This window comes from Hypanus sabinus, chromosome 13 (assembly GCF_030144855.1).
Source record: "Hypanus sabinus isolate sHypSab1 chromosome 13, sHypSab1.hap1, whole genome shotgun sequence".
NCBI lineage: Eukaryota > Metazoa > Chordata > Chondrichthyes > Myliobatiformes > Dasyatidae > Hypanus > Hypanus sabinus.
In genome coordinates this window covers 87,181,732-87,196,781 of record NC_082718.1, presented here as the reverse complement: position 1 = coordinate 87,196,781, position 15,050 = coordinate 87,181,732, and the positions used below count along the sequence as shown (strand labels likewise).

Here is a 15,050-nt window from a genome sequence, read left to right as displayed (position 1 = left end):
ATTCCTGACAGCCTTAATGGCTTCGTTTGGAAAACATGTTCTGGAGTCAAAGCAGGAGATTTATCAGAATCTTCAAGGACCTTTTCCAGGTCCATGCTGAGTTAACTGATTTCAGCAGTAACTGAGAATTTCAAAGGTTTTAGCTCAGCATGCAGCTGAGTGTATCAGTCTTGCCTTTACTTAGCAAGCCCTAAAGAACAGGGTTTGGATAGTCTTGAGTTATGATACTGCGCATTGTCAAGAAGCTGTCTGGATTGCCTCATTTTGCACATCGAAACGGCCTAATGGAGTGGGCTGACAGGAACAATCTCCTTGGCTATTGGCAGAGCAGGAGCACGAAGATGGGGGTTAAGTGGTAGACAGGGCAGCGTTGTCTTGGGAAGAGAATTACCTACACACATGCTTGCATTCACATCTGCATTTTGGAAGAGATTTGAACACGTATTGTTAGTATCAAACCCACCTCCATCCTGTAAACACAAATTTAATGTCACAGCTCCATGATGGCATGGTTCCTGATACCTTTCTTTTTTTTTAAAAAAAAAAGAGCATTAACGACCTCCTATTGGATCGGAGGGCAGCCTCAGAATAGAAGGATGCCTCTTCAGAACAGAACGCAGGGGTGCCTTTAGTTGGACAGTGGCGAATCTGGAATTCACTGCCGCAGACGGCTGTGGAGGCCAAGTCATCGGGTATATTGAAAGTGGAGGTTGATAGGTTCTTGATTTGTATAGGTGTCAAAGGTTACGGGAAGAAGGCACGGGGAGTGGGGCTGGCTGGGAGGGAAAATAAGTCAGTCATGATCGAATGGCGGAACAGACTTGATGGGCCAAATGGCCTACTTCTGTGTTTTATGGCATTCCGATGATGGAAGTTCCTTGGGAGCAGGAATCGGGCTTCATCCATGCTGAGTCAGACCTGGTATCCATAGGGGAGGGTCACCTCTTAGGCGATAAAAGCAGATGAGCTTAGAGTGTGGATCAGTACTTGGAGCTATGATGTTGTGGCCATTACAGAGACTTGGATGGCTCTGGGGCAGGAATGGCTACTTATAGAGTACCAGGCTTCAGATGTTTCAGAAAGGACAGAGAGGGAGGCAAAAGAGGTGGGGGTGTGGCATTCCTGATCAGAGATAGTGTCATGGCTGTAGAAAAGGAGAAAGTCATGGAGGGATTGTCTGCTGAGTCTCTGTGGGTGGAAGTTAGAGACACGAAGGGGTCAATAACTCTATTGGGTGTTTTTTTATTGACCACAGGGGCATTGAGGAGCAGATAGGGAGACAGATTCTGGAACAGTGCAGTCCTAACAGGGTTGTTGTGATGGGAGATTTTAACTTTGCCACTATTGATTGGCATGTCCCGAGAGCGAGGGGTTTAGATGGGGTGGAATTTGTTAGGTGTGTTCAGGAAGGTTTCTTGACACAATATGTAGATAAGCCTACAAGAGGAGAGGCTGTACTTGAACTGGTATTGGGAAATGAACCTGGTCAGGTGTCGGGTCTCTCAGTAGGAGAGCATTTTGGAGATAGTGATCACAATTCTATCTCCTTTACCATAGCGTTGGAGAGGGATAGGAGCAGACAAATAGGAAAATGTTTAATTGGAGTAAGGGAAAATATGAAGCTATGAGGCAGAAACTTGGAAGTATAAATTGGGAGCAGATGTTCTCAGGGAAATGTACAGCAGAAATGTGGCAAATGTTTAGGAGATACTTGTGTGGCATTCTGCATAGGTACGTTCCAATGAGACAGGGAAAGGATGGTAGGGTAGAGGAACCGTGGTGTTCAAAGGCTTTTGAAAATCTAGTCAAGAAGAAAAGCTTACGAAAGGTTCAAAAAACTAGGTACTGATAGAAATCTAGAAGATTATAAGGCTAGCAGGAAAGAGCTTAAGAAAGAAATTAGGAGAGCCGGAAGGGGCCATGAGAAGGCCTTGGCAGACAGGATTAAGGAAAATCCCAAGGCATTCTACAAGTATGTGAAGAGCAAGAGGATAAGACATGAGAGAATAGGACCAATCAAGTGTGACAGTGGAAAAGTGTGAATGGAACCGGAGGAGATAGCAGAGGTGCTTAATGAATACTTCAGTATTCACCACAGAAAAGGATCTTGGTGACTATAGTGATGACTTACAACAGACTGAAAAGCTTGAACATGTAGATATTAAGAAAGAGGATATGCTGGAGCTTTTGGAAAGCACCAAGTTGGATAAGTCACTAGGACCGGACGAGATGTACACCAGGCTTCTGTGGGAGGCGAGGGAGGAGATTGCTGAGCCTCTGGCTCAGGTAATTTCTAAAGTAAGTACGTGTTTGGTGCAGCATTGTGGGCCAAAGGGCCTGTATTGTGTTGTAGGTTTTCTATGTTTCTATAACACAATAAGACACCTTGGCTCATTAATAACTACTAGGTCAGAAAGTTGTGCTTTTGGGATTTCAGCAAATTTTGAGGATGTGCAGAACACCTTTGGGTGTCTAAAATGCTAACAAGTCTAACTTGGACACCACCAACCAAAAGCAGACCAATTATTTGTGGGATTCTGCTGTGTTTAACACTTACAGTGGGTCTCTGAAGATCCTTAAAAACTGTGATTCTAGCCTATAATTTGTTTTTTTTTTACTGCCATCTTCAGTATCATAGAGTTGTAGAAAAATACAGCACAGAAACAGGCCCTTCAGCCCATTTAGTCCATGCTGTACCATTTAATCTGCCTGCTCCCACCGACCTGCACTGGGACCGTAGCCCTCCACACCCCTAATGTCCCTGTACCCATCCAGGCTTCTCTTAAATGATGAAATCGGGTTCGCATGCACCACTTGTGCTGGTGGCTCTTACCACACTCTTACCACCCTCTGGGTGAAGAAGGCTCCCCTCATGTTCCCCTTAAACTGTTCACCATTAACCCATGACTTCTGGTTGTATTCCCACCCACCCTCAGTGGAAAAAGCCTGCTTGCATTTATCCAATCTGTATCCTCTCACGATTTTGTATACCTCTATCAAATCTCCTTTCAGTCATCTACGTTCCAAATAATAAAGTCCTAATCTATTTAATTTTTCCTTATTTAAAAGCCACTTGGTGCAAAATTTGGATCAATGATATAAGAATCCAAGGATATCAAACCTTCTTAAAAAGAGCACCTCGAAACACTGGAAACTCTCAAATGAAGCAGACATTCTGGGAATCACTGTTCATCCCTCTATTGATAAAGTCTGTAGGAGTGTCCGCATCGGACAAATCCAATCAGTAGTTGCTTCGAGACTTGAAGTACCATGTATAGTTTTGAGGTCCCTTTCATAGTTTGGGTTCAACTCATATGTGACAATACAGCAGCAAAGGAAAGTTGGCATCAGTATTGGCACAGAGTTGTGGGCCGAATGGCCTGTCCAGTGCTCCAGAGAGGTTGCATCTCAGAGGACCGGGGAGATACCCTTGACACTGTCTCCTGCAACTTCACTGGAACTTCCATGTTAGTTCAGGTAACAGACCTACACAATTCTGCTGGAAGCTTTTTTTTCCCCTTCCTAGGAAGTCCCTCAGGATGGAGGGTGACTCTTGTGTGGTCAGAGGTAGAGTGACTGATGAGACCTGTGTTAGAGCAACAAACTCTTCCACAAATGAGCCAGGGGGTGACTGACAGAGTTGCAAACGGGTACTTGGTGCCCTCCTTCCATCACTTGAGTCTTCACGCTCTCCAAGTGACCTCAAGGTTGTCAGTATCATCCTGAATCTTCTTTCTCCATTTCTGAGTGGTCTTGGACCAGAGATTTCTGGGAGGATTTGAAGGTCTTGTTACGTCTGCTGCGTAATCCTCTCCAATGACTGAAATTGGAATAGCATTTGTTTCAGGAGTTGGACGTCGGGAATGGGAGTGATGTGACCAGTCCAATGACCATGTTGACCATGATCAACTAGGCTACGTTGACCAGCACTGAGAATGATGACATTGGTTCAATATTCTTTCCAGTGAGGTTGCAGGAGGCAGTGTCGGGGGTATCTTTCCAGTCTCCTGAGGTGCTGCTTGTGTGCATTTCGGATCTCAGAAGCATGTAGGAGGGAGGGATCACTACTGCCTGATAAAATTATAGTGCCTACCCACCAGAGTCAAGGCTACTCCCACCTCAGTCAGTGTACTGCTGTATGAAGACAGTATTTCAAAGTTCAAAGTAAATTTTGCTGTCAAAGTACATATATGTCACTGTCACGCCAATGAGGAGTGTGTAACCAGTTGAGAAAAAAATGGATGATAAGCTGCAACAGCACATTAGTGCAAAAGTTTTATTTAGTGTCAGGAGTAAAATTGCAAAAGCTGCCCAAAAGTTGTGAAGAAAAATGTATTTACAAGTAGATAAATGAAAAACAAGCATGCATGTACAAAAATGTACAAACATACAGAGAGAGGCCTTCTCCACGACACACTTTGTCTTTAACTTTCCAATATAACTGTCACCAACTGTCAACTCCAACCTCTAGCAAAGTCAGACTGAGGGTGTAAATCTGCCTCCACCTGGCCTAGAAGGACCGGGAAATTCTGCTGTTGATCTGGGGGAGTCGGGGGAGATAATCACATGACCAGACCGTAATAGTTATTTCAGGTGCAGAACTGGAGCATTTTAAAGAGGGATTCTAACTTCCTAGTTTTATTCCACAACAAATGCCTTAGTTAAACCCATAGATCAGTGTCCACATGCTCAGATGAATATAAAAGACTAATGCCTCCCCACCAGTGGTGTTGCCTGCATAGGGTGTAGTGCACCTGCTCCCACTAACCCAGGTATTAGTTTAAGATGCCCACAAACTGTCCCTTGGGTCATTTGGGGCCATTCTGCTGTCTACAAAACGATGTAATGTTGAGAGTAAAAATAAATTAAACCGATTGAATACCTGTGTCTAGAATCCTTATGTTTTTGAGTTATAAACCAGTAGAGCATGTTAACTGAAGGGATTGATTTGATTAGCCAAGCTAACGATTGTTTCACTGTTGGGTGTGTGCATGGTGAATCCCCAAGAACTGCAGAACGGGAGGGCAAAGTGTGTGAACTGCTGGGGAAGCTAGATCAGGGACAGAACGAGGAGGAGTGACTAACCAAGCAAAGGGGCAAGGTTAGCCCAAAAATGAGCGTTGCCAACCAGTTCTGTCACGTTACCATAAGCCAGCCTGAGATTCATTTTCCTGTGGGCACACTCAGCAAATCTATAGAATAGTAACTATAACAGGATCAATGAAAGCTCAGCCAGAGTGCAGAAAACAAAAGACTGTGCAAATGCAAATATAAATAAATAGTAATAAATAACAAGAACATGAGATAAAGAGTCCTCAAAGTGAGATCATTGGTTGTAGGAGCAGTTATCCCCTTCTATTCAAGAACCTGATGGTTGAGGGATAGTAACTGATCCTGAACCTGGTGATGTGAGTTCTGAGGCACTTGATGACAGCAGTGAGAAGAGAGTGTGACCTGGTTGGTGGGTGTCCCTGATGATGGGTGCCATTTTCCTACCACAATGTTTCATGTAGATACGCTCAATGCTTGCGTTGGGTTTTATCCATGATGTACTGGGCCAAAATTTGTGCATGCCAGAGTTAGAGCTCCAAGACAGTGTTGAATTTTTCAACAAGGTCTATGAAGGGATTAGGGTTTCAAAGTCTTCTGTCAGCCCGACCCCACTGTGCCACAATATCCTGACAATAACAGTTCACAAGAATGGCAATGTGGATCAGTTCCCATATCTCAGGAGCCATCTCTTGGTGAAGACAGATATATAAAAGAATGAAATTCTGCACTGATATCAATGCACAATCTCCAGGAATAATTTGAAGAAAAGGGTAGCTGAAGATCAAGACCTCAGAGCTGACACATAACTCGTGGTTTACCAGGCCTTGGTGAGCTCTTTCTTCCAGTATGCTGGTAGTGCATAAACAGGTATTGGTTAACAACTTGTTTCTGTTCAGTAATGGTCTGGCTGAGATTATTGTCCAAACTCACGTGTAAAGAAGATTATTGAGCTCAACCAATGGTTGGTGATTTTATTTGCCAACTACCTTGGCACAAAAAAAATCAGTGCCATTAACCTGGAGGAAAAAAGCAACACTCTTTGAAAGGGGCTTTGCTGGATGTGCTGGGGTCTGTGAATACCTTGCTTTCTTAGAGGGAAATTAGCTTGCCAGGAAGTGTGGGTTTGTTCAGCTACCTCTCCACCAGATCTTCTCTCCTGGGCACCTCATGGTCTCCTTCACTCTCCTCTTGGTTTGTAGGCAACAGCCAACCTTCCATACTCTGCGGCTCTTCTTAAAGGGTCTTGGCCTGAAGCACTGACTGTTCATTCTCTCCACAGATGTTGCCTGACCTGCGGAGTTTGTCCGGCACTTTGTTTTCCAATAGACAGCTTTATGGTCATCAGCTGACAGGCAGGAAATGGAGAGAATAATTCAAAGCAGTTCCTGTGTTTGGATTCAGAATCTGATTTATTTAATATCTGTACATTGAAAGATACAGTGAAATGTGTTGTTTGTGTCAGCAACCAACACAACCTGAAGACGTGCGGGGCCAGCGGGCAAGTGTCGGAACACATTCTGGCACCGGCACAACATGCCCACCGGGTTCAGCAGAACAGCACAAGTAACAAACAGCAAAACAAACCCCTTCCCACCCGCTCACTGGGCCTCCACCTCCCGTTCTTGGACACAGACTCCCAGATGTATGCAGTGTGTGTGTGTGTGTGTGTGTGTGTGTGTGTGTGTGTGTGTGTGTGTGTGTGTGTGTGTCTAACCTCCAGTTCCTGGCCTGGAGTCATAGACTCACCAGGGGACCAGGGGATTTGAATTTAGGGCAGTGACGTTTGGATTAGCCTACTTTGGTCTACAACCTTTGAGCTTCAACCTCTGAACTCGTTGATCCCTTGATTTCAGTCCCTGACTTCGATCTCAGGACTATGGTGCTTTGACCTCCAACCTGACCTGGGGGTCACTGGCCTTTGTGCCCCCTGCCCACATGGAGTTCTGACCCCAGGACTCAGAATTCACCAATGTTTGGGGAGGGGAGTGATCACCAGTTGTCATCCTCAGCACCCATGGTCCTTGACCACAGGGATCACTTTCCTCATCCTCAGCATCTGATGACCCCACCAGAAGTTGCTGGCCTTTGACCTCACAGTACTCCAGTCTGGACTCTGACCTGTCTCTATCCCTTCATTTAGTGCTGTTGACTTGTCCCTAAACACTAACCTGACCTCTAACTCACTAAAATCCTCCATACAAACCTAAAAAAGCAATGATGTCTGAGCCAAGACCTCGACGGACATCGCAGCCCAGTGCCATTTTGTCCAGGAGTGTAAGTGTTCAATGAACTCTAGTGCTGCACTCTTCTCCTGAGAACGGTGCTGTCTTTACACCTCTGCCTAGACATTCTGATTACAAGGGTGAAAAAACTGTCACCAGACCCGACCACAATCTCTTTCAGCATCCAAGATCCAAGCTCTTCGGCTGAAGACACTGGATAGAAATCAGTGCTGGTTGGAGTTCCGCTTCCCAGTCCAAAAACTGCTCTTTGCTGTCTGCTACAGACCAGATATACTGATGAAAGTGATTCTGTCCAACGTGAATCGTTAATGGAGTCAAATATACTGTTCTGATTTACCTGTTTGCCCGAATTTAGGCCATGTTGTAGTTTTCTAAAGTTCCACTTTCGAGAAGGGTCCTTGGAGAGAGGGTGCGATTGTCCCTCTGCTACTCCATCCCCAGTGATTATTTCAGTGGAGTTAATATGTAATTTGTTCATCTCTTGTGTGCTGACTTACATACTCACTTAACGCCCATTACACCACTGGTGCTTAGGGCGGCAATGGAAGTCCTCCATCTCTCTTTGTCTTTGGTATGCTGTCGCACACAGCTTTAGAAGCTGTTTCCATAATAATTGTTTTCTGACCAGTCAGGGTCGTTAGCCCTGAGATGAACCCCCGAACCTGGGGGACTCTTAGTCTGGCCTCTGCCCTTTGACCTGTTTGGCACGGGTGAACCTACCAAGAGTCAAAGTATGAAGCTCCTGACTCCAGCCAATAGAGCTTGCTGGGTCATTGAGGCACGCAAGCCTCCAAACCCTACGGCAAGGTTGAGGTCCTCTTGGAGGTATTCTGCTGACAGTGACGCCAAAATGCACTTAACCCTATATAGGAAATGTTAACAGTCATGCTAAGAGCTGGAAATAGGATGCTATCAGCAATTTACCACCTCAGCTATTTTTCAGAACGTTTGCTTGATATTTTTATATTCATTCACAGGTGTACTGCATCTGCTCATCTATATACTTTGAAGAGAATGGCAGTAATCTGCCTTAACTGTTATGGATTTCATCAAAAATATACAGATTAGAGGAAGTTAGTTCCAAAATCTTCACTCATTTGAAAAGATTTTACCTCCAGGTCATGTTGGGCTATGATTCGGAGTGGCACAGATAGCTGGTAAGTCTCCACAATCCTGGATTCCCTGGGCAGTAAAGGTTTCAGGTCTGGGGAGTGCTGGTGGAGAAACCTGGATGAGTTGCGGCAGTGCGCCTTTGAAATGATTCTCATTGGAGCCAATCGTGGTCAGAGAGTGAATGTTCAGGGCATTGGAAGGAGTGCAGACCAAGTGGGCTGGATTGTCTTGAATGATGTCGGGCTTCTTATTTGTTGTCAGGGTAACACTTAACTTAACAAGGGAGTATTCCACCACACACCTGCCTTGTTCAAAGTACATTTATTATCTAAGTGTGTATGTTATATCCAACCTTGAAACCCTCCTCCCTACAGGCAGCCGCAAAACAAAGAAACCCAGTAGAATCCATGAAACACAAAGGCGGTCAAACACCCAATTTGTAGAAAAACAAAAACCAATCATGCACGCAACAAAAGAAAGCAAACAACTGAGAGTTCACGAAAGTGAGTCCATAGCCTTGAAGTCATTCCACACAGCAGCCAATCTGGTAGCCTGTTAGTTGCAGGCCACAGCCTCAGTTCAGTGTAGAGATGAACAAAACTCGAACTGAACTGGCCCAACCCTTGCGCTCAGCTCCGGCACCCTGATGTTTTCATTCTAGCCTGGTGCTTAAGTTGTCCAAACTGTGGGTCATTTTTGGTCTTGGACCTGGCCCTACCACTTACATACACTCTTGGGCCTGGGCTTGGCCTGTACTCGACTTTTCCAATTCAGCCCAGTGCTTAAATCAATCAATGGCTTGTAGTTACTCTATAGGTTTAGGAAAGGAGTGGCCAGTTGTTCACTACAGGATATCCAGCATCTGATTGGCTCTTGTGGCAAAAAGTATTTTGTGTGGTTAGTAGCCTTTCTGGCCAACAGTAGCCCACCTTCCCCTGTCCCTAGGATGGTGATGGTGAGGCTATGGAAGGTCAAGAGAGGGAGTGTAGACTCTCTTGTTCAGGATGAGAATTGCTTGGTAATTATTTGGTACAGATATGACTTGTTACATATTAGCTCAAGCTTGAATGATGTCCAGCTCTTCGGATTCCACAAATAATTTTTCCGATGCCACACAGTCATATGAAAGCTTTGATGTCAAGGATTGTCACTTTCCTGTCTTCTGAAATTCTGTTGTTTCATTTGAGACTGAACAAAAGCTGTGATGGTATCTCTTGCTGGGCATTCCTGCTAGAATCCAGCTGAGCATTAACGAGCAGATTTCTGGTGAATAAGTGAGGCCTTGGGAAGACTGGATTGAGGATGCATTTGAGTATGAAAAAGCCAAATACCAGGAGCTGGTAGAGCAGTGCCAGAGATGGGGGGGGGGGGGGGGGGGTGATGTGAGCCTATACAAGTGATGTGTAGGGCTATTGCTGGCTGCTTGCTGTGTAGAACCTACTCTCTCCTTGGCATTATGCAGATGGCAAAGGGCCATCAGGGCCAACACAGAGGCTGTTCAGTGAGCCTCTAGATGGCTATGGATCAAGAGTTGTGGCCCATGGACTAGTGCTGCTGGGACACAAACCAGGGCCTACTCAACCCTGGCTGGGTCACCTGGGCAACAGTATCTGATGTTGAAAGACCCAAAACACGCGATGACCCCAGGTTACATCGGTGATGATGTGTTCCAGCGCATCCTAGGATGCATCTCGGCAGCTTTCAGCCCTCCAGGATGCCTTCCATTGTTCTGCTGACCTCTGAGATCTGGCTGAAGGAGCTTGGTTGCTCTGTACCTGGGCAATTCTCCACATTCTCAGTCCGATGCCAGCGCTACGGCAGTACTGAGACGATTTGGCTAGAAACACAGCTGAATCCAGAGGGAATCTCCGAAGCACCAGAACCAGGATATCGCCCAGCCCTAAAACTTTGCTGAGCCTCAGTGATCTCAGCTTCATTTATGAGGACGAGTTTAATCGACTGAACCCCATCTTCTACCGCAGTTGGGAAACTGATTGGAGATCAATCCTGGGGTTGCAAATGCTTTTCATTGTTTGACAAGATACAATTTGTGAATAGCGCTGATTTATTATTTTAGTAATATTGTTCTTCTTATTTATTGCAGTGATTGTTACCTTATTTTCTTTGCTTTATTGAAAGGAACTGGTGTCCTTACACACTGACGAAGACGGTGTCCTGCCAAGTGCAGAATGGGACCTACGTGCAGAGGGTTTATCAGGGTTGCAGATGGCCACTGGGGTGTCCCGGTGGGATAAGGTAAGGCATCAGTGCTTTGATTGGTCCACTGATATGTCACCTTACTGACCCTTGCATTGGTCTCCCTAAAGACTGCCTTCAAACTAACAGTTACCTTTGGTTTTGCTCATTTGAGTGCTGCTGTTGCCACATATGCCTGACTTGCTGCTGTGTTTGGCATGGTGCTTTGGGCCTTCTGGAAGTGCGCCTCGATCTGCTGGTATCCAGCCCCTGATCTGCCGCCTTCTTTGCACCATTTCCGTGGCTGATCCATGGAGTTCCTGAGTTCCAGATGATGGAGGTTCAGGGATGATCAGACTGATTGATAAATATTGTGAACCGGTAAATTGAAGATGGAACTTGAATTTATAAAGCAACCCCTCAATAATTATATTTATTTTACTTTAGAGATACCAGCATGCAAGCACACTCTTCCAGCCCAATGAGACCAAAAGTTCAAAGTAAATGTATTATCAGAGTACATATATGTCACCATAATAGTAATAGACTAAGACAACTGCGTTACTCCAAAGAGCACTATATGAGGTTGTTCTTACCCTTGTCCATTAGGCTCTATAATGAGCCAACCCATAGCTGGGGAAGTGAGTTCCCCCCCCCCACCTCCTGTTAAACTGTTTGAGGCAACTTATCTTTTATTCTTTCTTTGATCTCTTCTAATATTTGTATATCTCTGCTCTGGTAATGCTAGTGTGACACTGTAATTTCCTTTGGGATTAATAAAGCATCTATCTACCTATATACAACTCTGAGATTCAATTTCTTGTGGACATGTTCAATAAATCTATAGAATTATAACAATAATGGAACCAACGAAAGACTGCCCAACTAGAGAGTTCAATCACAGTGCAGAAGTCAACGAACTGTGCAGATGAAAAAAGAAGAAACAGCAATAATAAATAAATAAGCAATAAATATTGAGAACCTGAAATAAAGAGCCCTTGAAACTGAATTCATTTCAGTGATTGGGCAAGTGAGTGAAGTTACCCCTCTGGTTCAAGAGCCTGACGGTTGAGGGGTAGTAACCATTCCTGAACCTGGTGAAGTGAGTCCTGAGGCTCCTGTACCTTCTTCCTGATGGCAGCAGCGAAGAGAGAGCACGTCCTAGGTGGCTGGGGTTCCTGCTGGTGGATGCTGCGTTCCTGAGACAACGTTTCATGCAGATGTGCTCAATGATTGGGAAGGCAGTTGCATCCATGTGACCAATTAAACTACTAACCTGTACGTCTTTGGAATATGGGAGGAAACCGGAGCATGTGGAGGAAACCCATGTGGTTATGGAGAAATCGGACAAACTCCTAACAGACAGCAGCAGGAAACGAGCCCAGGTGGCTGGCGCTGTAATCACATGCTACCACGATGCCCAGAATTTCCCTCCTGAACCCCATTCCTTCTCTTCCCAGTTTAAAAAAGCTCATAAAGTCTTCCTCACTTGCCTTGCTGTGACTTCTGATTATGTTTTGCTGAATCGGTGTGAAACATTTTAACGCCCTAGAGCTGAATTAAACTCGAGGTGCAGCATTCACCTGGGTTCTGTTGAGACACTGCTGCTTAGTACAGAAGAGGGAGGGAGAGAGAGAGAGAAAGAAAAAAAAGGAAGAAAAGAATAGGAGTAAATGTGCAGGTTGAGTTCTCCACTCCAGAGAAGCATTCTTTCTTTCATGCCTCTGGACCTGTACTCATTGGTATTTAGAAAAATGACGGGGTATCTCACTGAAATCTCTTCAATATTGAAAAGCCTAGATAGGATGGACATGAGGAGGGTGTTTCTTATAGTGGAGGACCTGAGGGCATATTCTCAGAATAAAGTACGCCCCTTTAGAACAGAGATTGGGGTAAATACTTTAGCCAGATGGTGGGGCATCTGTGCAGTTCATGGCCACAGATGGTTTTGTTGGCCAAAACCTTGGGTATATTTAAAGTGGAGGATGATGGGGTTTTGATCAGCAAGGGTGTTAAAGGTTAACACCTATTCAAAAGGGAATAGGCAGGAGAATGGGGTTGAAGAGGATAATATATCAGCCACTATGGAATGGCACAGCAGAATCGATGGGCTGAATGGCCTAATTCTGTTCCTATGTCTTATGGCCTTTACTTACCCGTCTTTTTCTCCCCTTTTTAAACACTTCCCAGTTACAGGGCCGTGATTCGACCGACGTACAGACTGACTTACAAAACGGTGACGGCCATCGAATGGAAGTGCTGTGCTGGATTCCGAGGGAGCAGCTGTGAGGAAGGTGAGACAGGGAGGCTCTTGTCAGGAGATGAATGCCTAGATTGAGATTGCCTTCATGTGCTGCCCAGTGAGAGAGCCTCCCAGTACAACACATGCCGTCTCCACTGAGGCAGCGATTAAATGCCAGATCAGATTTTGGAGCAGAGAAAATTGATTCTGAAACAAAACCATCAGAAGTGTTTTCAAAAGGCCGGGCCTACTGAGATTGAGGTTTTCATGTTTCCTCCTTCTAAAGGTTCAAGTATATTTTTGGGTGCTGGCTAAATTCAGACCAGAATGGCTCAGATCTGATGCAAATCCACCTAGACGGGAAGTGTACTAGCCGTAAGCAAATCCTTTTGTGCAGTTCATTAACATAATCATTCACAGTCCTGTCTGCAACATTAGCCTGGTACATGAATACGATTTAAGAGATATTGTGAATTAGGTAGAATTTAAAGATACATTAATACCCAGAAGACTTCTTGTCTCTCAGCACTGGTGGCTTCTTTATTTACTTATATTCTTTTGAAGGATTGAAAATACTTTCTAATTTGTTATACTTACTGCCTGTTAAGCTGCTGGTGTTTAAGACAGCGATGAAGGTCCTCCGTCTCTGGTGGTGTTCAGGGCTTCCTTCATCGTGTCAGTGGTTCCTCTTGATTTTCACTGCTGTCAATCATGCAGGTCCCAGGTGGAGACTCGGGAATACAGTCACACTCAGATGTAGAAGGATTCTTCATTGCTATTTCAGTAACAATTTTTAAATTTTCAGTTAGGGTTGTTAACCAGGGTTGGACCACTTTTAATCTGGCCTCTAACCTTTGACCTGTTTGGCATAGATGACCCTAGCAAGAGCCTAAAAAGCCCTGACTCCAGCTATCATAGCTCTCCGAGTCATTGAGGCACGCAAGCCTCCAAACCCTACGACAATGTTGCAATCCTCTTGGAGGTAATTTGTTATAGTTGTATCAAAACTCAGGGGATTCCTCAGTGTTGACAATCTCTATGTGTGGACACAAAAGGAACGCTGGACAACTGGCAGACTTGGGCAGCCACCATACTCTGATAGTTGGATCTGAGGAAGGTGATCCACTGAGGCACTCCTGGAGATATAGGATAAGGTAAAAGATGGCAAACAGCAATGTCTTAGCAGCCCACAGGTCTCTGTTGAACGTCATCCATGCACAGCCGTTATAAATGCTGACAAAGCAAGCACTTCAGCTGCTCCCTACTGACCTGGAACTATTTGAGGAAGTTGGGATGTTGGCCTCCTTCATTAGTTGGGCTGGAGGCCAAGGACTGGAGGTCTGGCAAGTGTGGGCGACTGAGCGTAGGTATGTTTAATGAGAGGCAGAGCCGAACTTTCCCAGATTCTAAATGTCTTTTTATTCACTTTGAAATCAGGAAATAAGTGTTCCGTTGAAAATAGACAATCATTTGTTTAATTTGTTTGACTACCAATGCTGTTTATTTGATGATAAACAGTTAAGAAAAATGTTCCACTCTGCATAACAAGGTTCATTATTTTAAAAGACTGCTGCTTTTGAAATTGATGTGGTGCAATTTCAGTGCGCAGGCACAAGTGAAAGTACGTTGCATCAGAAAATATCCCTCCCCCGATCTGTGCACTTTGAAGAAGTTGTAGTTTGTACCTTGTAGCCAATTATTTTGACTTTCTGTAATTTTCTGTAATACAACAAGATCTGAACAACAGATTGTAATGTGTATCAATAGGGAAGCCCTTCGCCTGAGGCTTCTTACTCTAATCTTGACTTCTTTTAATTTGATTCTGAGAATTTGTTCCAGCCTTTGTTTCATGTTTTAAGAAAAATGGTGCTGCTTAGTGTCATAGAGTCACAGAACAGAAACAGGCCCTTTGGCCCATCTGGTCTATGCCAAACCTTAAGCTGCCTTGTCACATCGACCTGCATCAGAACAAAGTCCTCCATAACCCTCCCATCCATGTACCTAACCAAATTTCTCTTGTGTTGAAATCAACTCCACATCCTGCATTTGTGCTGGTAGCTCGTTCCACACTCACACCACCCTCTTAGTGCAGAAGTTCCCCATCATGACCCACTTAAACATTTCACCTTTCACCCTTACTCTATAACCTCTAGTTGTAGACTGAAAGTCAAAGTAAATTTTGTACATACGTCACCACCTACAAC

At 44.7% G+C, this 15,050-nt stretch overlaps 1 protein-coding gene across 5 annotated transcripts in view; it reads left to right on the top strand.

Annotated features, from left to right (window-relative positions):
- emid1 (EMI domain containing 1) overlaps positions 1-15,050 on the top strand; it is a 466,983-nt gene that overhangs the window by 4,534 nt on the left and 447,399 nt on the right. For all 5 annotated transcript variants that reach the window (XR_009515419.1, XM_059988080.1, XM_059988082.1 and 2 more), the window contains exons 2-3: positions 10,548-10,664; positions 12,795-12,898. Coding sequence is in view for 4 of the 5 variants with exons in the window: in XM_059988080.1 (XP_059844063.1) it covers positions 10,548-10,664; positions 12,795-12,898 (221 nt within the window). In the remaining variant the exon portion in view is untranslated. The remainder of the gene's footprint in view (positions 1-10,547; positions 10,665-12,794; positions 12,899-15,050) is intronic.